The sequence below is a fragment of the Colossoma macropomum genome, unplaced genomic scaffold, assembly GCF_904425465.1.
Source record: "Colossoma macropomum unplaced genomic scaffold, Colossoma_macropomum, whole genome shotgun sequence".
Classification (NCBI taxonomy): Eukaryota; Metazoa; Chordata; class Actinopteri; order Characiformes; family Serrasalmidae; genus Colossoma; species Colossoma macropomum.
In genome coordinates this window covers 5,930-33,394 of record NW_023495361.1, presented here as the reverse complement: position 1 = coordinate 33,394, position 27,465 = coordinate 5,930, and the positions used below count along the sequence as shown (strand labels likewise).

The window sequence follows — 27,465 nt, the reverse complement described above, 5'->3', positions numbered from 1 at the left end:
CAAATCTGTAGCTTCACTCCTGATTCAAACATTAAGAAATCAGAGGCAAGATGAAAGATGATTGGCTCTAGAAAATGTTCAGTAGTTCCTGCTTTATCACATCAGACAAACTCCTGAATGAAGCAGAAAGCTGGTTATAGGTTATACGTTAGGCGTCGAATTACAGTACAGACAAATTTAACTATGTAGTTTGCTCTTAACAAATCCGAGCGCTAGCATTCTGCTTTCCAAAGAATACTTACAAAAACATTAACCTGAAATCATTTACAAAACCAAAACATAGTACAATCACAACTCCAACTGGCTTTTTTTTTTTCTTTTCTTTCGTTCTTTCTAATAATAAACCGTTTGAACAGTTTTCATCCTACTCTTTTACAGTCAGCAGCATAACAGGCTAACTCACGCTGACTAGCATGAGAACAGATGAGTTTAACTCACCGGAGTTGCTCATTAAAAGGAGAAATAATCGACAGCAAAAGATCTTGATGGATAATTTCACCTTTACAGAGTGAAATAAGTAAAATATGGCTCAGTTCTAGTCTTCTGTAGGTCAATAAATTCAATGCTCTTAAGTGTAGTAAATCCGAAGCTAAGCTGCAAGTGGTTTCGTGGTATCGTTCGTCTAAAACTGGTTTGGACCGGTTTTCCCAGCTGGCTCAGACCATCTACAGGAAATTTCGAGAACTGCAACAACTATACCTATATATTTAAGTGTAGTACAAACATGAAATGAAAATAAACCTTCACTTTAAGTGGGTTACACTGTACAGTTCTGGAGTGAGCTTTCTTCTAGATAATGTCGTCAAAGTGTAGAACAAAATGATATAGAAAATATTTTAAAGGCTTATTATGCATTACATATTGTTGTCGTTAATACAAAACCTCATATCTCATATATTTTTCGTTCTTTTTAAAATACTTTTGAAATTTCCAGTTACCCTTCATATTGTGTCAAAATTCCATGATGAACCCACTAATAGATATAGTCCAAAATGAGTTGGAATAAATGACCTCTCCATTAACAAAAAATGTTTTTACTTCTCCTATAAAGTTACTTTCTGGGAGATATGAGGCTTTGTTCTGACAGCGACAATATGTAAGCATAAATGTTCAGTAAAACAGTGGCTGCATTTCAAAACAACAGCTGTTTTGATGATGTAAAGGTGGAAATTTAACAAATATTTATGAAAGATCTGCAAACAGTTTTAATTCATAAATATATACCTTTTTTATGAGGTGGCTTTATGTTAAGTATAGTTTTTACCTTTCACTTATAAAAATACACTGGATCTATCATACCATTTTGTGCTTTCAAGATTTCTAATGTTGTTTCCTTTCTCTGAGAGCCTTTAAATGTGTCTTTAATACCACACTGATTCATAAAAGTAACCGAATTACCTTTTTATATGTGTTGTGTGGTATTAAAAAATAAATAATGCTCAAAAGAATGCTCAGTGCATGAAAATAAGTACAAATTAATCTTATGTACAGCCCATTTTAAGCACTGTCATTGTTCGAAATTAAAATATATGCATAGTCAAGTCATAACTTTGTGCACTGTTACATTTTTTTTCAGATGTATGTATAATTACATTCTTTCATTGTAATTCTTGTCACTATTATAAAACATACAGTACAGATACAGGAACTGATCTTCAATCAAAACTGCTGTAGATAAAGTTCATCACTTTTCACACAGTTTGAGATATTTCGAGTGTATATCGAGGTTTGAGTCCGGGATATAAAAGTGGAATCAGAGATGTTGAAGGTACACCATAGAAAGTGTAGAGATGTGTCTGTTTATCACAGTCGTAAAAAGACAGCTTGTGTTCATCACAGTCTAAAAACACTCCCAGCTTTGAGAACCGATCTCTCACTAGAACAGGAGTCTGAGAGGGATCATTAACATAGTAACCTTTCTCTCCATCATAGTGAAGAACCCAGTAGCCGTTCTGTGGAGTTAAAAGAACTTTTCTCCTCTTCTCTGCTGTTTCAATGGTCACTCCAACATACCAGGATGTTGGACACTTATATCGCTTATCTGAAGATGGAGTGGTTGCTGTTTGTCCTGTCAGTCCAGTCACCTCCCAGTAATATTGTCCTGAAGACATTCTCTCTTTAAATATGGTTCCCAAAGGAAAATTAGATGAAACTGGTTTGATGGTCACTAGAAAAACACATATACATGAAATTCAAACATATTTCTAATAAGAGAAAAGAAATATAGTCATTACTCATGTTACAAAATTTGTACTTGTGCAATATTATTTATTCACAATGTTTCTATTATAAACATTTTTCTTTTGTTGCTTTTATTGCTACCATAATACTGCATTCTAACATAAAAGATGGAGGTGGGGAGAGGGGAACAGGATGGGGGTTTACCTTTGCATACAAGCATCTTTTCCCAATCTGGACAAAAGATCAAAGAGAAGAATTGGAGCATATTTTAAAAGAGCAGATGTATTTGTTTCTTTGCTACATTTCTCTGAGGCTGATCAAAGAAAAACATGTAAATGTTCTCTTGTCCACTGTGAAATGATCTTTTACTGAGATTCAAAACTAAAAATTTAAGAAATCAGGATGAGTACTCCTCTAAACCTAATGGTTACATAACAATGAACTGGATTGGGACACTTTGTACTTGAGTCTAAGTTTTTGACCTGATGGAGCATTGAACTTTAAAGAAAAAGGCTTTAACCTTTAGACCCTGTAGAGGACAAAAAGCCTTTAGAGATTTCTTTGAACTTTCAAATGGCCAAAAACCACCTGCAGGTCCATGTGTCCATTCATCTCTCCTGCAACTTGGTCAGTTTGTATTGTAGTCGATGCAGTTACTCAATCTTTATAATGTATAAGTCTTGGATTTGAAAGGTTTACATTAATAATAGCCTCTTTGTAGAAAGTGTGAAGACCAGGAGAGTCTTTGTGAATGTAATTACTAGTTTTCAGTGTTTTATGTGTTTCTAAAGTGTAACTGTATCCATATTTTGATGCATATATCATAAGTACATGATGGTGTTCTGGTGGAGATCTGTTACCTGAGGCCTGAGTGGCTCCTTCAGTTCTGTTTGTTTCTGTCACAGCAGAAACTGGAGTCGATGGAGAGCTGCCCTCTCCTTTAACGTAAACACCAAAACTTAATATCAGGTACAATAATTTCATATGAACTTTATGATATTGCTATTGAATGAAGAGCATTTACTGCTGAATGACTCAATAACTGGACCATAAGTGCAAAACTGACTGTGTACATGATGGTAATGTTATTACTACTAATGTGATCTTTTCAGGAAGAAACTATATATTTTATTGTATATCATAACTGTGGATTCTGTGTTGTAGATCATCATTTGAAATAAAGAACATTAGTTTAGCTATATTTTACATAAAATGTATGTACAGAGTTGGATCTCATTCAGTTACATTAAAAATGTACATGTATGTATTTTGATACAACACAGTGTGATTATTTAGATATAGTTTAGATGCTATTGATAAAATATAGCTTTAGTGATGGATTATGACGCACACAGCTGTACAATGCAAGAAACAAAACATTTAGACTTAGTTTATTAAATACTCTTACTGTGAGTGTGTAAATGTACCTTGTATTTCGTTATCTGGACGTGTGTTATTATTTGCTGCTTGGGGACCTGTTGAATGAAAAATAATGTATATTTCTTTCAAATATTAATTTAAATGCCCTCCTTAACATACAACACATTTTTGAAGAGATAATATCTCTGTTCATTTCTCTCAGAGCAGAAACTGGACTTTACTGAAGAGTTGAACTCTTCTTTATATTTATATTCTTCTTTATCTTCTTTATTTTATATTTTTCTTCTTTATGATTAATATATGTTGTATTTCTTTATCTGTACTTGTATATTGTTAGTTGTTTCTGGAGTTATTAAAAAGTTTACAATTATGATGATGACACTCATTAAAACCATATAGAAAATAAAACTAACACTTATGCAAAGCTATAAACTTTATAACTGTAAGTTTCAAAACATATTTTGGTTCATCAGCCAAATTTAATATTGTAAATCCTAACTGTGGACAGTTACCTTGTATTTGTTCATTTGTACTTGTTCCTTGGGTATCAGGTTCTTGAACTGTTTTGAGAAAAATAGCATGAATTATTTTATTAACATTCATTTTAAAACCAGAATAAAATACAACACAATCCAAGTAAAACGTTACACTACAAATAATGACAAAAGCATTGAAATATTTGTGTTGAGTTCTTTGCTTATGATCACTTCAGTCAGAATTCAGGCCCAGAGACATTGATGTACTGAGGATGATGACCACCAACCAGCCAACTGCACTGTAGCTGAATCATTAGAAACTCACCCACCTGTTTACGTCATCAGAGGGACACATTTTGGAAAATTAAGAACAACACGTCCCATTTAACTGACTAATATTAGTTACCATAACAATTCACTGCATATCACAGCAGCTAAAGCCTAATTATCCAGAGTCCCACCTTCTACAGCACTAGCAGTAGATGTTTAGGATGAAGGCTGCAAAGGTCTCATCGTTTTTTAACAGTATTGAACTTGTTTACCATCAACATCTACTACTCTCCATCTAGAAAAGTAGCCTATATAAACTAGCACAGCTCAGCTAAGCTCTCTAGAGGAAACTCTCAGGAGAAACAGTGCAGCAAAGCTAACGCTGTAGCGTCTTTACATTAAAAATGACCTCTTTGTAGAAAGTGTGAAGACCAGGAGAGTCTTTGTGAATGTAATTACTAGTTTTCAGTTTTCAATGTGTTTCTAAAGTGTAACTGTATCCATATTTTGATGCATATGTCATAACTACATGATGGTGTTCTGGTGGAGATCTGTTACCTGAGGTCTGAGTGGCTCCATCAGGTCTGTTTGTTTCTCTCACAGCAGAAACTGGAATCAATGGAGGGTCGACCTCTCCTTTAATGTAAACACCAACATTTAATATCAGGTACAATAATTTCATATGAACTTTTTGATAGGTTATATTTAATGAAGAGCATGTACTCCTGAATGACTCAGTAACTGGACGCCATTATGCGGGCCCTCAATTAGCTATGAGGGAATCAGAGATTTGATGGATTTTCTGCAGAACTGACAGACCATATGACAATGGTTAGAAACCATGTTGACAAAGCTAACCGGGATCAGTCTGAAACTAGAGGGCTGAAAAGGGAGGTGAGTATGATTACCTCGGAGATAGACAAATTACGGGAGAAAATAGCTGCACTTGAGGACCGCGAGAGACGCAACAACATACGCATCGTGAATTTTGCGCCCAGTCAGGAAGGGGATGACACCATTGGTTTGTTACAAAAGATGCTCCCAAAGTGGTTGCCCTTCCTCGGTACTGAACCACTACAGATTGAAAGGGTACACAGAATCTACAATCCACAGCCAAAGAATACGGACACTCTGAGCACTCTGAAATTCAAGGTCCTGCGGTACAAAGACCAACAAGCCATACTATAAGGGGCTAGAAATGTGAGGAAGAGCGACAACCCCATTCAAGACACAGGGAGAAACATTCTGTTTTTCGCAGATTACAGTGCCCATACAGTCCAGAGAAGGAAGGCTTTCAGTCTCATTCAGAAAGAACTGTGGGCAAGAGGGATGTCCACGTTTATGATCTACCCTGGTACCCTTCACCTGACATTTCAAGGTAAACAGCTGTCGTTCACATCGGCTCGAGAGGCAGAAGAGTTCACAAAACGTTTGTCCGAGGATACTGACAAAGGTCCGTCTGTTTCTTCGAGACGAAAGCTTCCCTTCGAGGCAATACGTGGTAAGAACCTTGCGTTTGTGTCGTTGTATGCTTCTACAATATATGATAGCACCTTTTTCCCATGGATAGCCAAAGAGCTGTTGGCCCTTTCAGGCTATGATTTCATAATTGGAGGTGACATGAATGTTGTAATTGATAATATTAATATTAATTCATTGGACAGATCAACACAAAATTCACCCATTTCTCAACAACTGGCATAAATGGCTTTGACTAAGTTTATTGAGGATTTAAATCTCCTTGATGTTTGCCGTGCGCATAATTTAGGTGTTCAAGATTACAAATGTTTCTCTATACGCCACAAAACAGTTTCAATAATTTATTTTTTTCTACTTTCCAGAAACTTAAATAGGTTGGTAGAATCTAGTTCAATTCTCCCAGCAGTATTGTCTGATCATAGCCCAGTAGTGGTGGTAATGGATTTAGGAATTAAGGTTAGAAGGTCACCAAGATGGAAATTTAATACTAGCTTACTACAAAGTGAGGTTTTTCTAATTGGTTAGGGTTAGGATTAGGTTTAGGGTTAGGTTAGGGTTAGGGATTTAAATCAAATCTACAAGAATTATTAGTGATTAACAAGGAATCTGTTAAGGATCCAAGGTTGGTCTGGATGGCCACTAAAGGCTTTATAAGGAATTTCTCGTCTGCTTTTGCTGCCCATCTGAACAAGGATAAACTTCACAGAATCAGTATCTTGGAACATCAATACCATGTATTGGAAAGTCTTAAAAGGATATATAATGAAGATTAAAAATAAACTTTGCGTAATTAAAGCAAAATTGAATGATTTGTTAAGAAGAAAAGCTGAGTTCATTATACACAGAGTTCGACAAAGATACTACATTAACGGAAGCAGATCTAGCAAGCTTCTTACTCTGAAATTAAAGCAGTGTGAAAGGTTTGCTATGATATATTCCATCCACTCTTCTTCAAAAGGTTTAGTAGTTGACCCAAAGGACATTAATTATACTTTCAAATCATTCTATCAGGATTTATATTCTTCTAGGGGTGACTTTTATACTGAGGATTGTAGACGATTTTTAGATAACCTTGACCTTCCAAAGCTAAGTGAAGTTGAAGCAGAAGAATTAGGCAGCCCTGTATCTTTAGAAGAACTACATTTAGCACTGAAAAATACCCCTAAAGGTAAAGCACCTGGACCAGATGGTATTCCACCAGATACTGTTACTGTGCTTTTGGGATATTCTTGGTCCGGTGTTGTATGAAGCCATACAGTTTGCAATTGAGGTAGGCTCTTTTCATGACCATATGAATGTTGCTATGATATCCTTGTTACCTAAAAAAGGTAAAGATCTTACTCCAATTTCATTGATAAATTCTGATATTAAATTGTATTCTAAGGTGCTAGCCTATAGACTCGATAAATATATTGGGAAATTAATACACTCTGACCAGTGTGGGTTCTTGAAAGGATAGCTTGTGGCAGATAATATTCGGCATTAAATGCATGTTTTACATGAGTCACAACAACAAGATGCTCAGTGTGCAGTCTTGTCTTTGGACGCTGAGAAAGCGTTCAATAGAATTGAGTGGGATTATCTGTGGATGGTGTCAGAGAAGTTTAGTCTAGGATTTTATTCTTTCTATTGAACCCTTAGCTCAGCATTTAAGACAGAACAAAGTTATATCATCAATTCAGATTAAAGGTTGTCCTCACATCATATCCCTCTACGCAGATGATATCATCCTTTAAATGACCGATATTGTTCAGTCCATCTCCAATTTATTACCAGCATTTGAAAGCTTTTAAGCATTATCGGGTTACAAAATTAATTGGTCAAAATCAGCTTTAATGTTACTTAATAGCAACGCAAAAAATATCTCTGTACCATCAATAATTCCTGTTAGAACACAGCTGAATTATTTGGGTATAAACATTCAGACTTCTTTGAATGGCACAGTGAAATATAATAACGGGAAGAAATATAAGAAAGTGGAGCGTGACTGTGTTTGATGGGCCAACATGCCAGCATCCTTACAGACAAGAGTTGCAACAATTAAAATGAACATCTAACCTCGTATTAATTTTGTTAGTATGATGATTCCTTTACCACCACCGTCTGGCTACTGGATTAAGGTAGATAAACTGCTGTGCAACTATATTTGGAATGGTAAACACCCTAAAATACGTTTTAATTCTTTGCATCGCCCCAAAACAAAAGGGGGATTGTCCCTTCCACATTTTAAACTTTACCACCAGTCTTTCCAGTTGCGTCCTGTAACAACATGGATGAACTCTTCATCATCTGCCTCTTGGAGGAATTTGGAAGAAGCATTGATTCATCCAATCAGACTTCAAGATTTACTGTTTTCTAATATTTCTAACACTAAATGTTTACTTAACTTCAATCCCATTATAGCTTACACAATAGCCAATTTTAGAGTGGTTGAGAAGCGAATGATGATGATTCAGATGGGCTTCGCAGTTTTCAAGACCTTTGTCTCTTGTTTGATATCCCAGGAACATCATTTTTTCTGTATTTGAGGCTATGATTGGCGCTCCGAGCGTATGGGGTTCCTTGGAGATCAGGACTTGTAACTCATCCAGTTATGGAACAGATACTAAAGTGCCCTTCCAAAGGCTTTGTTTCATACATATACTCATGGCTGCAAGGAATATATGTATCCTGTGAGACACTAGGTCCCAGCTGGGAAGGAAACTGGAGGGGCACAAGGACCCAGCAGGAAGGCTAGTTTTCAGAGTTGGGAGCAAGCGAATATCTTGAGCTCTTTTGAGACCCGTAGTATGCCGACATTGTTCAAGCAACGTGCTCAGAACGCCACCGTAGTCTGGAGTATTCTGACTTTTATCTGTGTGTACGCAGTGGAAATAGTATGTATGATTATTTTAACAGGTTTATTGATGTGTGCACAGTGGTAGTTACTCTGTGCAGAAGCTTAACGGGCTGTTTCATTTATTCTGTAGCTGAATGAAGTCTTGGTGGTTTGCTCTGCTTAAACTATCAGAAAGTTGAGATACAGGTAACTACATTCATTTGTAAAGCTAAGCAATGCCAGTGGTGGGTTTTAATGTGTTTTATACAATGGAATGGCTTTCCCAAATGCTACAGTGCTAGCGCTTCTTACTGTTGGATATTTATTATGTGTGTGTGTGTGTGTGTGTGTGTATGTATATATATATATATATATATATATATACAGGGGGGAAAGCATTTATTTGTATGTGTTGCCATTGTATATTTTGTTTGTGTTTAATATTGAAAATAAAAAATTGTGTTAGTGTTTAAATGAATGTTAACGAGAAATATTATCCTTAACACAGTTTTTCAATGAAAATATTTCTGTTTATTTCTCTCAGAGCAGAAACTGGGCTTTACTGAACCCTTGAAAATCATTCATTTCCATTAAGAATTCTAGAGGTCTGTGCAATTATATGCACACATTACAGTGTGATTATTTACATATAGTTTAGTTTATGCTAATAGAAAAAGCAATGCTAACCATGCAGCTTCATAATGGAAACAAGCAAAGCATTAACTCAAGGTGGTTTTGTCAAACACTGTAAATCCAGATTGTGCAGATTTATCTTGTATTTCTTTATCTGTACTTGCATCTTTGTTTCCCCCCTTTTGGAGCTATTAAAATGTTTACTGTTATTAAGATAACACTGTTTAAACCATACAGATGGGTTTCTGTGCAATGTGCATGCATTAGGGGGCAGAAAGCAACAATAACAAGGAGTTGTTGCTCAGTAAACTGCACCAACTGCAGAGAAGATGTTTGGAGAATGTTTAATATCCCAAGGGAATCACATTCCTTTGCCAAGCGCCGCAGAAAATTATGGATCTAGGCCATCAAAAGGGCAGATTGGGGTCCCACAGGTCCTGAAGGCATCACCCAGTGTATGTAGTGTTTTTTTGACATGGTGATCAACACAGGCTATCAACACATCTGAACTACAGTTTTAATACTGATAGCATTTTCTGACACTGTGTTTTGGTCAAGACTGAAGTCAGTTTCCTGTTCACCAGCTTCTTGTTCAAATTTTCACCTTAAATGATGCCTGGCTGGGCAGTGCCCTGAGACACCAGCATGGAACTGCTGCACCATTTAAGGTGGAATGGCAAAATTTGAATAAGAAGCAGGCGAATAAGAATCTGATTTCAGTTTCAAAATATCCTACCTACAGTTTTATGTAGATCTCAGCTAAACTGTCCGTTTACTTAGCTGAGCGACACCAGTGGTACCACCATCATCCTGATACTGTCAGATAAGGAGAGGATAGACTCCACAAACAACTAAACCAGGTAGGCTGGGAAATTCATAGGATGTGTCAGCAAGACGTAAAAGCTTGTGTGATTTGGAGCTCCTATTAGCTAAACATTTAGTGATTAGCAGACTTAGCAGGGCGTTTATTACAGAGACCTGATGACTAGCCGACACTGATAGTCAAAGATTGTTAGCTAACGTTTTACATAATGTTATATTAGTATGCAAGTTAAAGAAAAACAGATTCAACTCAGAAATGGAATTTACAAACAATGCGAAATCTACAACAGTTCACTAACTTCACAATCTTGTGAACAGCTAAGTTACCAAAGCGGTTTTGACCCCTGACTGCGCGCACACAGAAATGTTTGTAGGCAGAAAACCCGTCTATACAGAATAGTGATAGTTCATTCATACATATTTCCAATTTTGTTTGAATACTTTGATTGCTCAGTGACTCAAAAATAGGATCATAATTTGAATACTGAATTTGTCCTTAGATAAGATGTGGGGCCAGATTCATAAAACACAGTGCAAGATTTACTGTGACGTAAGAGCAAATAGCACGGCGGTAGTGTTTGCTCATACATAAACAAGGATTATCGGTAAGTTTTACCGCTCATGCGATGTGAGGCGCGGCCATGCTTCCTTTATTTACCTGCACTGGTTGCAATTCATTATACAGTCCTGCAAAAAATTCAATTAATTTAGCAGAAGCTGATGTGGATTTGGTTAGATTTTCTACAATGCTTCCACATAGATTTTATTGCAAGCAGTTTTAATCCTATTTTTCAATTCGCTATGGATTCAAAGTACATACATGAAATTGACGTTTTGCTAGTAAAACTCTTAGAAGTAAAACTTCTTTAAAACTTGTTTTACAAGTCAAAATTTTATATTTTAATGGAAATTTACTTTGCACTTTACATAAATCAAATTCCTGATATGAAGAAAAATAAAAGCTAAAAATATGATTAGAATTTCAGCATGTCAGTTTTTTTGTATACATTTATTTTTTAGTATCAAAGCGTTTTCTGATAAAGAAACTTCTTTCTTGATTAAAAGTAAAATGGCTGGCTATATCTGTGTGCTGGGACTCCCAGTGATATCTGAATGTTTTTTTCACATTTCTTTTTTTTTTTATCTTTCCCACCTTTAACAACTGACAGCAGCTTGTATACCATTTGCTACTGTTTTTTTTAAGTTCCATAATTGTCTTCTTTATCATTTTCTGCTGTTTAATATTTGTGGTAACTTTACTAAACAGTTTGTATCTCTGGTTCTGAGAATTTTGGGTTTTCTTTGTCATTGTGTCCATTTTGGCAGCCAACTGGAGCTTTACTGATGTGGGTCTTTGGTATTTAAGACTTCTTTTACATGTGGATTTTGATTGGTTCTAGGACATGTAAACACGTGAAAATACTACAGAGTTATAAAGACACCAGTGAGCTAATCACCACCACGATGACTATGAATAGCTGTTATTTACTGTACACCACATTTTAGCACATTAGCATGTGGTGTAGCGCTGTTACCACCAAGTTTTATGTATCTGACCCAATGTGTTCTCTTCTGAAGCTCATCACAATTTATGTGACACAATAAACTTGTTTAAACTTTGCATTAACATGTGTTTCATGATTGGTCCTGAATAAACTTTGGCTGGATTCCATTTACACTTTTCACTAAAATGCAACCCCAGTTTGACCAGATGAGATCCGTTTACACTTTTTCCACATAAAAAGCTCATCAGTGCCATTTCAGTTTTAGTTCTGTTTACATTTTCCCTGTTACATTTTACGCTTACAGCATTTGGCAGACGCTCTTATCTAGAGCAACTAACAATGTGATAATTTTACACAGATAGGTAAAGGTAGTGGTAGGAGTCTAGCCCAAGGACTCTTACTGGTATAGTGTAGGGTGCTTACCCAGGCGGGGTACTGCTCAATGACTCAAAAACTGGACCATTTTAAAATACTGCATTTATTCTTTATAGCAGTGTTATTAATATAAATATGATTTGAGATGGTGGAAATGTGACAGATAATAATGTGGGATTTATGTGAATACAGATTGTGGAAAATTACCTTGTGTCCTGCCAGTTGTTCCTGAACATGCTGAAAGGAAAACATGGTTCATCTTATCTTGCAAACACTGAATTAGAAAACCAATTCAAAATGATCATGATGAGTAAAAACTGAAAGATTGTGCAGGTAAGGACGGTATGAAATTGTGAGGTTTGAGTGGTTCCATGATTTCTGTCTATTTCAGGGCAAAAACTATATGTTATAATGTTTGAGGTAGATACATTTGATATAGTATAGCTCAAATGATCTATATAATATCTACATGATGATGTACTGTGGAGATCTGTTACCTGAGGTCTGAGTGGCTCCAAAAGTTCTGTTTGTTTCTTTCAAAGTACAAACTGGATATGAAGGACGGCTGAGATCTGCTTTAAAATAAACACCATTCATTATTCAGTGGTTGTCCTAATAAGTTTTCTTCTTACTTTTTATTGTGTTATTGAATGGAAAACATTTTATGCTGAATGACTAAATCATTACGATATACTACATCAGCTCCATCAGCTCTGATTATTTCTCTCAGAGCAGAAACAGAGCAGATCATTACTGTACATCCAGAAATTTACCTTGTATTTCTGTGTCTGCATTTGTTTCTTTGTCAGCTGTTTCTGGTCCTGCTAAAGGAAAAACAGGGTTAATCTTATCTAGCTAACATTCATTTAAATACAACCTGTAACACACTTTTAAAATGAAAAAAAGAACAATTAATAAATACTTGGAATGTTTGTGCAGTGTTCATTGGTTTTTGCCATAAAACCTGCTGAGTGTTGTGTTTTTGTGTTACTGTGTCAAACTTTACTACTTTCAGAGTATTTTTAAGTCTTTATTTTTTGTGTTGTAGTCACATTTTCAAAATGCTTATAGTTTTGCCACTACAAAGAAGTAATGTAAATAACAAAAGCTTTAGTAACAATTTCTGCAGCTATACTGAGTGAATGTTCATTTACAGTATGAGTAAATCAACACAGTATCGGGCCGATACCCAATACCACTATCGGTATTGATGCATCCCTACTCTTCGTGTACGTAAGTACTAATTTTTAGGTATTTCTAAGTGTTTTTGTTGTAACCATGTTTGATGCCAATGTGATATCTACATGATGGTGTTTTGTTGAAAAATTATTACCTGAAGGGTTAGAGGCTCCACCAGAAATGCTCATTTCTTCCAGACCACCAATCATGTCTTTAAAATAAACACCATTCAAAAATATAACATTAGCTGCAATACTTTCACACTTCTTTCTTCTCAGATCATTTAATGGAGTGCATTTACTGCTGAATGAGAACCATATTTGGAATACTAAATTTTGACATGATGGCACAGTTATTACTACAATTATATTTTCCTGTGGTACAGTATGATTATTTCGATGCACTTTAGCTCATGCTATAACTGTGTAACAGTGGATTACGAACCATGCAGCCATACAATGCAAGAAACAAAACAACTTATCTTACTTCACTAACAACACTTAGTGTGAGTGTGTAAATTTACCTTGCACTTCTCCATCTGTAAAGAGAAAAGAGCTCTGTTAATTTCTCTCAGAGCAGACACTGGGCTTGATGGAGGGCTGAACCCTCCTTTAAAAGGAGACCACAGATGTGACACCATTTCAGTTACGTTACCAAAGTCTATGCACTTTTATGCAGGTATTACAGAGCAATAATTTACATACAGTTCAGTTTATGTTAACGGAAAGATGGAGCTTTAAGTGTGTATTAGCAATGCTAACCATGCAGCATCATACTTCAAACAAGCAAAGCATTCATTCAAGACTGATCTTGCTTTATCAACCACACTTTGTCAAATACTGTAAATCCAGATTGCAGAAAGTTACCTTTTATTTCTGTATCTGTAATTGCTTTTTTGTTGTCTGCTTCTGGACCTGCTGAAAGAAAAACAGGCAATGTTTAATTGTGACTCATTTAAGTTACATACAAAATAATATGACCATTTATGCAAAGTTATTATGACAGTCTCTGCAGTTTTGTTTTTAACTTATTTTAATGTTTTAGTGTCTATGTAATGATATATACTGTATATGATGGATGGTGACGAGTGGCTCCATCAGTTTGTTTCTGTCAGAACACAAACTGTACATGATTAAGGGTTGTGCTTTTCTTTAAAATATGATAGGCATAATTCAATGTTAGCCAAAATATTGTGACATCAGAGCATGTCTGTGTTGTATTCAGTGCAGGAAATGTTTTGTCCTGTCGGTTTTGGGTTACATTTTCCAGCATTTGCTGCACTTGGACCATTTTGCTGAGAACTGCTGTTGTGTAGGGCGGGGCTTATGTGTGTGAATGCAGGAAGAGATGTGTGCTGAGTGAGAGAGCAAATTTCTCTTCTTGTTCTCTTTTTGCTGCCCTGGTTCTAATTAAAGCTGCATTATGGGCATGAACTTTGTGTTGTCTAACCTTCTTTTGAGAACTCCCCACGTGACAATATATTCATTTTTATTTCATTGGTGGATGGAAAACATTTTCTTAATTTCAATTTCTTCAATTTCAAAATCACCAAGGTATACCAAAATGCTTATTGTTTTGGTAACCTATAATTAAGCTGTCTCTGTGTTTATTGAAAATGTAACAGTCCTGTTATCTTTGGCAATATATGCATCATGTCCAATTAGTGATGGAAAGAGACTTCACTGGTTAACCAGTCAATTAAATATAAATATATAAATATGATCTTATATATTAAAATGTTACATTGCATTGCATAATGAATGGTATATCCAGAGACATATCATCACAACCACCTTCTTGTTTCTACACTCACTGTTCATTTTATCAGCTCCTCTGATCATATAGGAGCACTTTATAGTTCTACAATTACAGACTGTAGTCCATCTGTTGAATAGAACGCATTTACTGCTGGAAGACTCTGTATAAATGGCATGTAACTGAAATACCGAATTTATTCATGATGACAATGTTACAACTATAGATATGACCTTCATAGACACAGATATAAATCCAGAATTTGATGCAGTTGTTGCAGCTGGATTGTTTATGGAACAATTTAGATCATGTTAACAGGAAGAAATAGCTTTCATCAGCCACATTTAATATTGTAAATCCAAACTGTGGACAGTTACCTTGTATTTCCTCATCTGTACTTGTTTCTTTGGCAGTTTCTGGACCTGTTTTGAGAAATATAGCATGAATTATATTACTAACATTCATTTTACAATCAAAATGAAATACAACACCGTATAATAAAAGTATGTTACACTACAATAATGACAAGATTATTGAAATATTTGTGCTGAGTTTATTGTTAATGATCACTTCCTGCAAGTGGTAGTCAAAAATAAGGCCCAGAGACATTGGTGTACTGAGGATGATGACCACCAACCAGCCAACTGCACTGTAGCTGAATCATTAGAAACTCACCCACCTGTTTCCGTCATCAAAGGGACACATTTTTGGAAAATTAAAAACAACACGTCCCATTTAACTGACTAATATTAGTTAACATAACAATTCACTGCATATCACAGCAGCTAAAGCCTAATTATGATTATGGTGATCAACACAGGCTATCAACACATCTGAACTACAGTTTTAATACTGATAGCATTTTCTGACACTGTGTTTTGGTCAAGACTGAAGTCAGTTTCCTGTTCACCAGCTTCTTGTTCAAATTTTCACCTTAAATGATGCCTGGCTGGGCAGTGCCCTGAGACACCAGCATGGAACTGCTGCACCATTTAAGGTGGAATGGCAAAATTTGAATAAGAAGCAGGCGAATAAGAATCTGATTTCAGTTTCAAAATATCCTACCTACAGTTTTATGTAGATCTCAGCTAAACTGTCCGTTTACTTAGCTGAGCGACACCAGTGGTACCACCATCATCCTGATACTGTCAGATAAGGAGAGGATAGACTCCACAAACAACTAAACCAGGTAGGCTGGGAAATTCATAGGATGTGTCAGCAAGACGTAAAAGCTTGTGTGATTTGGAGCTCCTATTAGCTAAACATTTAGTGATTAGCAGACTTAGCAGGGCGTTTATTACAGAGACCTGATGACTAGCCGACACTGATAGTCAAAGATTGTTAGCCTTCTACTTAAAACAGCTCCTTATTCTAGCTCAAATTCCCTCCTCTTTATTGAAACTAAGTTTAGTAATTCAAATCAGTGAAGAGTAATTTGATACGTTGAGATTATAATTACGTGTTAAAACTTATTTTAAAACTTTATTGCAAGCAGTTTTAATCCTATTTTTCAATTTGCTATGAATTTTACAAAGAATTCAATGTACATACATGAAAATGACATTTTTACTAGTAAAAATTCATTTCTTATCAATTAAATTATTTTTTTTTACAAGTCAAAATATTTTAATGGAAATTTACTTTGCACATGTGCAAATCAAATTTTCCATATTAAGAAAAATAAAGGCAAAAAACATGATTAGAATTTCAGCATGTCAGTTTTTTTAATTGTGTGGAAAAAACGACCAGCTTTTTTATACATTTATACATTGATTTTTTTCCAGTATCAAAGCATTTTCTGATAAAGAAACTTCCTTTTTTAATCTTTCCCACCTTTAACAACTGAGAGCAGCTTGTATACCATTTGCTACTGCGTTTAGTTCCATAATTGTCTCTTTTATATGTTCTGCTGTTTAATATTTGTGGTAACTTTACTAAACAGTTTGTATCTCTGGTTCTGAGAATTTTGGGTTTTCTTTGTTTCTTTCTCTTTTTTTTTTCATTGTGTCCATTTTGGCAGCCAACTGGAGCTTTACTGATGTGGGTCTTTGGTATTTAAGACTTCTTTTACATGTGGATTTTGATTGGTTCTAGGACATGTAAACACATGAAAATACTACAGAGTTATAAAGACACCAGTGAGCTAATCACCACCACGATGACTATGAATAGCTGTTATTTACTGTACACCACATTTTAGCACATTAGCATGTGGTGTAGCGCTGTTACCACCAAGTTTTATGTATCTGACCCAATGTGTTCTCTTCTGAAGCTCATCACAATTTATGTGACACAATAAACTTGTTTAAACTTTGCATTAACATGTGTTTCATGATTAGTCCTGAATAAACTTTGGCTGGATTCCATTTACACTTTTCACTAAAATGCAACCCCAGTTTGACCAGATGAGATCCGTTTACACTTTTTCCACATAAAAAGCTCATCAGTGCCATTTCAGTTTTAGTTCTGTTTACATTTTCCCTGTTACATTTTACGCTTACAGCATTTGGAAGATGGTCTTATCCAGAGCAACTTACAATTTGATCATTTTACACAGCTAGGCAATAGTAGTGTTTCGAGTCTTGCCCAAGGACTCTTATTGGTATAGTGTAGGGTACTTGCCCAGGTGGGGAATTGAACCCTAGTCTTTTATCAGCCCAGAATGAAAGAAGGATCTTGGTTTGTCTGATGCTTTTAGTGTTCAATGACTCAAAAACTGGACCATTTTAAAATACCGCATTTATCCTTTATAGCAGCGTTATTAATATAAATATGATTTGAGATGGTGGAAATAATGTAATATGTTAATGGAAATTCACGTTGCACACGTGCAAAGCTATAAGATTATTAGAATTTCAGCATGTCAGGTTTTTTTTATTGTGTGGAAAAAATGACCAGCTTTTTTATACATTTATTTTTTCTAGTATCAAAGCGTTTTCTGATAAAGAAACTTCTTTCTTGATTAAAAGTAAAATGGCTGGCTATATCTGTGTGCTGGGACTCCCAGTGATTTTTTTTTTTTCAAATTTCTTTTTTAATCTTTCCCACCTTTAACAAGGTGGTAACTTTCCCTATTACATTTTACACTTACAGCATTTGGCAGACACTCTTATCCAGAGCAACTTACAATTTGATCATTTTATACAGGTGGGCGAAGGTAGTGTTAGAAGTCTTGCCCAAGGACTCTTATTGCTATAGCGTAGCAGGGGATTGAACCCCAGTCTACAGCATAGAAGGCATATGTGTTACCCACTACCCACTACATTACCATACAAATCGACACGTTTGGTATGGACGGTTTCATCAGCCCAGAATGAAAGAAAGCCCTTGGTTTGTTTGCTGCTTTTAGTGGTCAATGACTCGAAAACTGGACCATTTTAAATACCACAATCATCCTTTATAGCAGTGTTATTCATATAAATATGATTTGAGATGGTGGAAATGTGTCAGATAATAATGTGGGATTTGTGTGAATTCAGATTGTGGAAAATTACCTTGTGTTTTTTTTAGCCTTTTTTTCTTTGCAGGTGAGGAAGGTATTACTGAGTAGCATAAGTAATATATGAGTTTAAGTGTGATTCAAACATGATTAAGTTGCAGACATATTTTGATGTGTCCTGACATATCAACATGACAACATGAACAAGATGAATGTAATAACCCACTTTCTGCACACCACCTGACTTAGACTGAGATAGTGAGATGGGGATAGTAAAAGCAGAACACATGACTTCTAAAAGAGTTAGACCTATATAGGTGCAGTGCTAAGAAAGAAAAGCACAAAAGATTAAAGCTTTAGAAGAACTGATCGTACTTGATTGAAACCGTATCTGCATCTAAAGTGTATGAAGTATTGTTTACAGCCTGCTATACTGTTATATATAAGGACTATTTCAGGAAATGATGTAACACAGAGATGTAGCATGAAATTGTGTGTTGAGGTTTGAGTTGTTCCATCATTTAGTCTATTTCTATCAGGGCAGACTTGATAGATGGAGCCAGTCATAACCTAATATTAGACAATAATTTCACATTTATTTCTTCTGTTTATTATGGAATTAAGATCATTTACTGCTGAATAGCCCAGTAGTGATATTTCCTGCGGAAGTTACATTATTACATTATTGTAGTTTCTTTCACAGCACAAACTGGACATGAAGATCTGATTTAAAATTAACACCATTAATTATTCAATGGTAGTCCTAATAAGTTTTGTTCTTACTTTTAATTGTTATTGAAAGGAAAACAGTTCATGCTGAAGGACTAAATCACTGGAATGTACTACATCAGCTCCATCAGCTTTATTTCTCTCAGAGCAGAAACAGAGCAGATTATTACTGTACATCCAGAAATTTACCTTGTTTTTCTGTGTCTGTGTTTGTTTCTTTGTTGGCTGTTTCATTGGTTTTTGCCATTAAAATCTGCTGAGTGTTGTGTTTTGTTACTGTTTCAGTAGCCTGTGTTAAACTTTATTAGTTTTCAGTGTATATATGTTTTTGTTGTGGTCACGTTTTGATGATAAATGTAAGTGTTTTGGGGAAGAACTCTTACCTGAGGTCTGAGTGCCTCCATCAGTTCTGTTTATTTCTCTCACAGCACAAACTGGACAAGGTGGAGGGCTGAAATCTGCTTTAAAATAAACACCATTCATAACAATGTTGGATATAATAATTTCATGTCTTGATCATTATTAATACTGTTCAATAAATGGGGGATAATTTAAACACTTACATTTCCAGCATTGAAATGTAGCCACTGTAAATAATCTTTTCATCTTTCTTACATTTTGCAAAATCTGCCTCTCAGGTTTTGAAATATAAAAACTAGCTACATTGTCCGTAACTGCATGGAGCTGAAAGTGATTCAGTTCCATTATAAATCTACAAATCTCAGCAGTTCTATGCACTAATTACAGTGTGATTATCTAGATATTATATGATGAGAAGACAGCATCCGCTGTGAATTAGCAATGCTAATTATGCAGCTTTGCAGAGAAAACAAGCACAACCTTCATCAACCACACTTTGTCAAAGACTGTAAATCCAGACTGTGTAAATGTACATTGTTTTTCTTTACCGTTACTTTTTTCTGTGTGAGCTGTTTCTGGATCTGCAGAAGGAAAACAGGTTTGATGTTATTTTGATGACGCTCATTTAAATACACCATATGCAAAATAACACTGACATCAATGCAAAGTTATTAAGTTATTAAACAGTATCTGTAGTTTATTACATTTCTGTTTTCTTTGTTTAAAATATTTTGGCCATATTTTGGTCTCTATATAATGATATACACTGATCAGGTATAACATTATGACCACCTCCTTGTTTCTACACTCATTGTCCATTTTATCATGGTTAGCATGGGTCTAATTAACCTTGTCTCTGTACTGTTTTTTCTCAACTCCAGCAGCACTACTGTGTCTGATCCACTCAGACCAGCGCAACACACACTAACACACCACCACCACGTCAGTGTTACTACAATGCTGAGAATGATCGACCACCCAAATAGTACCTGCTCTGTGAGGGTCCATGGGGGTCCTGACCACTAAAGAACAGGGTAAAAGGGGGCTAACAAAGTATCAGAGAAACAGATGGACTACAGTCTGTAACTGTAGAACTACAAAGTGCACCTATATAGTAAGTGGAGCTGATAAAATGGACAATGAGCAGAGAAACAAGGAGGTGGTTGTAGGGTTTAGGGATGATTGGTGTATACCTTTAAGTCTTATTATTATTGTTATTACTATTATTATTATTGTTATCATTAATATTGCAATTTTCATCATGTAATGCCGTATATCAATATTTAAATATATAAGTACATATGTATATTTATTTTAGATTGCAAATGATGCATTACCTGACAAAGATAAAAGGATTGTTGCATTTTCAATAAACATGCAGACAACTTAATTATAGGTCACAAAATCAAACATTCTGGCATAGCTTGATGATATGATTTTGGCATAAAATTTAAAATGGACAATGCTGTGACAGTGAACTGTCCACTGCACATTATACAGTGAACCAGTGAGGTTAATTAGAGCCACGCTGACCACGTCTACTCACCAACAAGACGACATGCTTCCTCTTCTTAATGACCATAAAAAGAAAAGAGAAAAATATCATCCATAATATTCACACCCTGAGGTCACAAAACTTTAAATAATTCGATATAACAATTAATAGCTAGTTGCTAAACAATAAGATACATTTTACAAAGCGATACTTTCTGAAAGGAAAACAATTAAATGACTATTTCAGCCTCCTCACATCATCATACAGAGTCTTACCTGCTGGTGTGGACGTTGTGCCTTTCTTGAAAATGTGACCTGCATTCCAGAAATTTCCAAAAGTTAGATTGACAGTGTGAGGCTTTTAATTAAGATTTGCTGATAAGTGAAAATTTCCTACCTCTAAACTTGAGGAAGATGATTGTCACCACAGTGAGAACCAACAGACTGATAACCAGTAAGATGGTTGCAACTTTCCATCCTGGAGAAACTCCTGATCAAATACAACACATTATAAGTAAATATTAACGCTTTAAGAGGATCATTGAACCAGTTCAGGAGGAGCACTATGTCCTTTACCTGGTTCTGTTGTTGAATCAGTTTTCGTGGCTGGGTGGTGAACAGATTTGAGTGGTAGAACTCTGCTCTCTCTCATCTCCTGATCAGATAAACCCACAGAACAGGAGATCCACTCTGACTCAGAGGGAGAGAGAAGCAGCCAAGAGCTCACATTCACCAACCCTTCAGGGTCTTAATGAGAGAGAGAGAGAGAGAGAGAGAGAGAGAGAGAGAGAGAGAGAGAGAGAGAGAGAGAGCGCAACAATGTATAGGTTTAGTAGCCATTAGAAAAGGCCCAGTTTTACGAAGGAATGATATCAGTTAACGTAGCTTTTCTCAGAGATTTTCACTCTGTCATGTTACAGTCATCTTCTACACCACTGAGTAAGGAAGGAAGTTTCCTTACAATGAAACTTCAGAACTCTGGAGCTTTGGCACATTCACTAGCTGTACTAGTAATGAGTGATATACCAGGTAAAATTCTTCCTCAGGTTTTATTTTTAGTTTTGTCATAACCATTTTAACTGACTGTGGCTGAGTTAGGAACGTTTCAGTCACATTTCAGATGAAACCGAAAACGCAGCAGATCCTCAATCCGTTACATCTTAAGTAGTCCACTTTTAATGCATCAGACATAAGGGAATTGATTTAGCCCACGTGTCAAACACAAGGCCATGTTAGGCCTATGGCACAATCCTACTATATATATGTAATTAATGCTATATTCCACACCACAGTTTCTTAATCCTGTACCTGGCAAACCGCAGCCCTGCACAGTTTCGAGTGTTCCTTGTCTCTACATTGATCCAGCTCATCAACTGATTGTGGAGCCCTTCATGAGGTGGAGCAGTTGGGTTGTTGATCTAGCTAGATGTCACTACAACTGTCCAATATTTGCTGGATTACATTAAATGTTAAACATCATGAAACGTCTGCAGTCACTTTCAAGTTAAAATAAACACTTTTTAAAACTTTTCAGTGGCATGTAAAATATAATGCCCTCAAACTAAAACGAGGCCCCCCTAAAGTGAAAATCTGGCTAAGCCACCACTTTATTATTGATTTTTTTTCTTCTTTAATCAGATTAATAATAAAACACTGATTAGGTATATTTCTTTTTACACATTTTCTTGTCCAAGGTCATTTGGAATGCAAACTAATAATAAACAATGAATTTGCTTTTTTAAATAGCAAACAAATGCAACAATAACACTGAGATGCTGTGTAATTAACATGAAAGAGCAGAATAAAGAACAGCAACTGCCGTTTTTTTGTTTTGTTTTGATGGTATTAATGGTATTTACAAACCTGTGTAGTCATAATTAACACTGTCTGTGAGTTCTCTTCCTCCTCTGTCTCTCCAGGTCAGCGTGGGCTTTGGTGACCATCCACCTGATGCACAGGTCACATTCACCTGTTCTCCAGCTTCAGCAAAGGAGAGAAGAAGAGGAGATCCAACCACTAAAGTAAAGAACAGAATATAGCATTGAGTAAAGCTGTTATAACTGAATCAGAATGTAAAAAATAAGTTTAGTATAAATAAAATGGATAAAACATATATAAACAGATGTAATCTTTTAACAATTTGGAATTTTACTATTAGTGATATGAATAAAGTGTGAAGAAAAACTAGTGACAGGTCAAGGTTAACCAAAACATTCTGATGAGGCTCATGTTTATATATTACATCATATCTTTACCTGGAAGCCTGAGAAATACGCTCGCCTCTTCATACCATTTATAACTTTTAACATAGCACAGATATTCTCCTCTGTCTGCTACTGTAAGGTTCTCCAGTTTCAGAGAGACGTTCCCTTTCTGCAGTTCTCCAATCAGAGACACTCTGCCTCTGTACTGAGGAGCTCCAGCGTTCTCCTGGACCTTTAGATCTTTGTACAGCAGAATTGGGTTTTCTTTTTTGTTGGGTCGATACCAGCGTACTTCATAGCTCCTAATGTCCAATGCAGTGGAAAGTCCACATGGCAGAACAACAGAAGATCCTAAGTGTCCTGATGTATCACCGTCAGGAACCACCAAAGAGAAGGTATCTAAAAGAGGCAGATTATTTTGTTAAAATATAATTTGAAATCCAAACGTTTTAAAGGTTTGAAATATGAAAATAAAAAAAATGAAATGAAATGACAATGAAAATGCTAAAACCTTGTTTATACCTGGTCACTTCATACATCTTGAGCATCAGGATTATATCTAAATAGTGCTTGTCCACATAAAAATGCAAGTGTAAATGCCACCAAGACATTTTCAAAATTTAGGTCCACTTACTCAAACCACTTCAGGAGGTGCATATTAGCCGGTTGTCATACAACTGTAAATGCATCTCTCACACGAAGCCACATTAGACACCCCTCCGATTACTGTGACAACACCTTCATCTGCTGTTCTACGGGGAAAAAACGCCCACTGGGATGCTGCTACTAAACAGAGCTTTCGCTGCTCCTTTAGTTTAGCTCTGGAGTTTCTCCTCTGAGTTGATTCAGTAGTGTTCAGTGGCGTGAGCTACTTAAAAATAAAGCACCAGTTTGGTTCACCATTACTACGCATCATCACTATTCACTGTCTTGCTACCATACATTACACTTCAACCAAACTTCACATTATTCAACATTATCAACATTAAAACATTAACAAGTTTTAATTGGAGAAATTTAACCTAATACCACAGAGCTCATCTTACACACTACGTTCAGTATTCAAGCCTCAAGTCCAAACAATGTGCTGATCTTAATTTATAGAAAATAATCACATTTAAATTCCAAACGCAATATTGGTTATAAAAATCGCAATTAGATTCGATTATTTTCATCAAATTGTTCAGTCACTATCACCGCAATGACCAATACATACTAATTATTTTAAATAGATAGTCGAATAACAATAAAAATAATATTAAACGAATAACATGCAAAATGGTGATTTTCGAAGCGGCAACCATCTTGTAAACAGAACAGGAAAAATTAAGTATAAACTAGGTAACTGATCGCTGTATATGACCTGACTTGCATATAATATAGATGCATGTGGTTAAAACCTTATCAGGTTATATCCCAGATTGAAGTCACATGAAATGATCAGGTGTAAACAGGGTCCAATGGTTTAGGATGAGCTGAGGGTGACATTAATGAACTACCTGCATTTGAACAGCTGAGAAGATCAAACATCAGCAATAGAAGAAGCATCACTGTAAATGGAAAACAATATTAGTTAGTGTTTATTACTGGGTTAGTTCAATGGACACTGAAGTGTCTAACTTTTAGATGACTGTGCAGATGTGGGAGGTCAAATTACTCGTGCCTTTTTGCTTTTATGAAATGGTGATAACATTAATTATGACAAAATACACAACATTTTAATAAATAATTCAAGCTGTAATTAATAATAATCCTAATGAACTATTCTTCTGTGAATACATGTAATTCATTTCAAAAAGCTATTGTTGCCACCTACCATTGTATACTGCAGTCTTTTTTTATGTCATATAATACTGCAAATATCATAAAATGGCATTTAATACTGAAACTTTCGCCTTAAAAGAAGTTTTTGCTTACCAAATTTCCACAGTGCTGACAACGCTAACTACCACTAGCACCTTTTACTAGCACCTACAATATCCTGTGTTGTGTTAGCATGAAGCTAACGGTTCCACACATTAATTTTTCCACACTGAGTTTAACACTATTTGAGGCAGATGTACCAAAAACACAGACATTTGACACCTGATAGACATTTAACACTCTTTGCTGTTCATTATAATTAAATACTTCAATTCAAAGCCGAACACTTACTATTAATGGACGAGCAGCTTAGCTTGTTAGCTATCATTTAGCCTGTTTAGCCTGCTATGTTTTAGCCTAGTTGTTACCTCAGTTGAAACAAAACCAGGTTCCTGTTGGTGGTTGATGTTAGCGCTATAGCTAACAGTCCATTCATAGCACAGTGTTTTTTAGTGACTTCGGCGCATTAATATAGAATCCAGTTGTTGTGATGCGGCCAGGTTTGCACATATTTTACATTGGCTTTCAGCGCAGCACAGCCAATCAGATTTTAGGACCAGAACTATCCATTTGATGAAGAAACACTAAAGGGGAATTCCACTGATTTTTCTAAATTTCTTTGGGATTCAGTGTCTGAGATGTAAACAGAGTCATTCAGAGTGGTTTGGTGTGAAATGGCTCATATCTCTTTACAGTGGTGCTGATAGGAACCAGGCGTCGTCATGACTACAACACAAATATAGACATTTTATTTACCATCCAAAACCACTAGTGAACCTACACGAGTCCTTTGAGTTTTTATTTGTAATGTTGATTATGGTAAAATAGTGCCTGCTGACATAGAAACCATTAAGTGTTTCTGTTGGCTCTTAATGGTTCTGTAATGTGTTTTGGCTTTTTTAATTGATTAATATCACAGTTTAAAGGATCCTAATGGTTTAACAGGTGACCAGTGGCTGATTCTAAATGCATGTCATGGTTTCCTAATGGGATCTAAAGGTATTCTACAGTAAACGAGTGGTCTCTATTGTAAACCATTTAGCCAATTCCCTTTGACAAGCAAAACCATTAGGTTAATGCTAATGGTTCCTAATGGAGCTTTTTCAGCAGGGTGCTCATCTGGAAAAATATGTTTTCTTTTAGGCCTTTTTTACATAGAACACCATTCATGTATCCCTCTTTTACTTAATACATGTAAAAACGTCATCACAAAACTAAAACAGTGTCTCAGACATCGGGCAGTGGATTCATAATTATTTTGTGTAATAACTTTCTGTGAGGGAGCTTTTAGAGGTGGACGTCTGGTTCCTATCACCACCACTGTGAACAATTCTGGCTCTGTAAGGTTCTCTAGAACCAAAACCACTCTGAATGACTTTGTTAACATATTAGTCATTTAATTATGCAGCAATTTTGAAAAAATGGATGGAGTTCCCCTTTATTAACAAAACTGTGATATTCACAGATGCATCTACTCAAAAACAGTAACAAACCCAAACCACCACCAGGGGCAGCTGCAGTACTAGAGAGCTGTTTTCAGTGAAAAAAATATATGCAAAACGAGGTCACTCAAAGGCGAGTGCAGTACAAATACTGACTGTACTAAATTTACTGTTGTTGTTCTTTAGGTTTGGGACTAAGAAAGTAGCTTGTCTCCACAGCGTATCAGTAAAACATTAATCATGTCATAAAGCAAATGTTGGGGGTGGCTAAACCAGTTATAGTAGCAAAGGTCAATAAGGACTAAAACACATAAGATCAGATAAGATACGCTTAAATAGTACTGAATATTAACCGCATTAAAAATAATGAATAGCTCACACAAGCAAAAGAAAAAAAAATATTTTACATGCATCGATCTCAGGACAGACCACTGTGATATAATCTACACATTAACACCCCACACACACACACACACACACACTCTGAACTCCCACCATTTCACTTTCACTTTTACTAAACTCAAAAAAAAAAGTCATAACACTATTAAAACGTATGAAAATGAGAAACACAGAGTGAAACATGATGAACTGTGTTTCCTGCCGAATCTATAGCGCGCAATAGAGTCTTATATACCGGATAGAGAGTTTAATCACTGCCTACCTTCGTGTGGAGCCACTGAGGCGTAACTGAATAAGAAGAGCTTCAGGATGATCTACAGATCCAGAGTCCACCTGCTCACTGATCACTGATCAGAGCCTTAATCAGCTCTGTTTCAGACACTACAGTGTTCAGGGTTAATAAGTTTTAATGAGTTTGTAGATCCGGAGGTGCAGAGATCTTTGAACCCCACCAATTCCCTGGAAACTACCGGAAGAGGCGCGAGACAGAAAGCAGGAGTCCAGGAGAAAAACGAAACTGGATAAATTGGACAGGATGGCCAACTTTATCTGTTCAGTTTATCGTCTATTAGACATAACATGTATGATCTACTGCAGAGAAGACAGAGAAACAACTACAGCCGAGTATATTGTTTTAAACACGTCTTTCCATGGACGATGAA

General features: G+C 35.8%; 1 protein-coding gene across 9 annotated transcripts; it reads right to left on the bottom strand.

Annotated features, from left to right (window-relative positions):
• Positions 1-769: 769 nt before the first annotated feature.
• LOC118801886 (butyrophilin subfamily 2 member A2-like) lies at positions 770-27,465 on the bottom strand. 9 transcript variants are annotated; one of them, XM_036562283.1, is made up of 23 exons: positions 27,066-27,465; positions 24,599-24,649; positions 23,151-23,498; positions 22,759-22,911; positions 21,472-21,642; positions 21,293-21,385; positions 21,172-21,210; positions 20,948-20,971; positions 19,950-19,982; positions 19,425-19,502; positions 15,251-15,295; positions 13,985-14,035; positions 13,642-13,656; positions 13,273-13,329; positions 12,713-12,763; positions 12,437-12,511; positions 12,147-12,176; positions 4,866-4,943; positions 4,074-4,121; positions 3,609-3,656; positions 3,042-3,119; positions 2,386-2,412; positions 770-2,167 (listed from the first exon to the last, which is right to left on the bottom strand). In XM_036562283.1, the coding sequence occupies exons 2-23, from the start codon at positions 24,645-24,647 to the stop codon at positions 1,692-1,694; spliced, it is 2,067 nt and encodes a 688-aa protein (XP_036418176.1). In that variant the 5' UTR covers positions 24,648-24,649; positions 27,066-27,465; the 3' UTR covers positions 770-1,691. The 9 variants fall into 9 exon arrangements, with proteins under 9 accessions (XP_036418176.1, XP_036418178.1, XP_036418175.1 ...); XM_036562285.1 differs by having other exon boundaries at positions 12,713-12,760; XM_036562282.1 differs by having other exon boundaries at positions 773-2,167; positions 12,437-12,514; positions 13,985-14,032.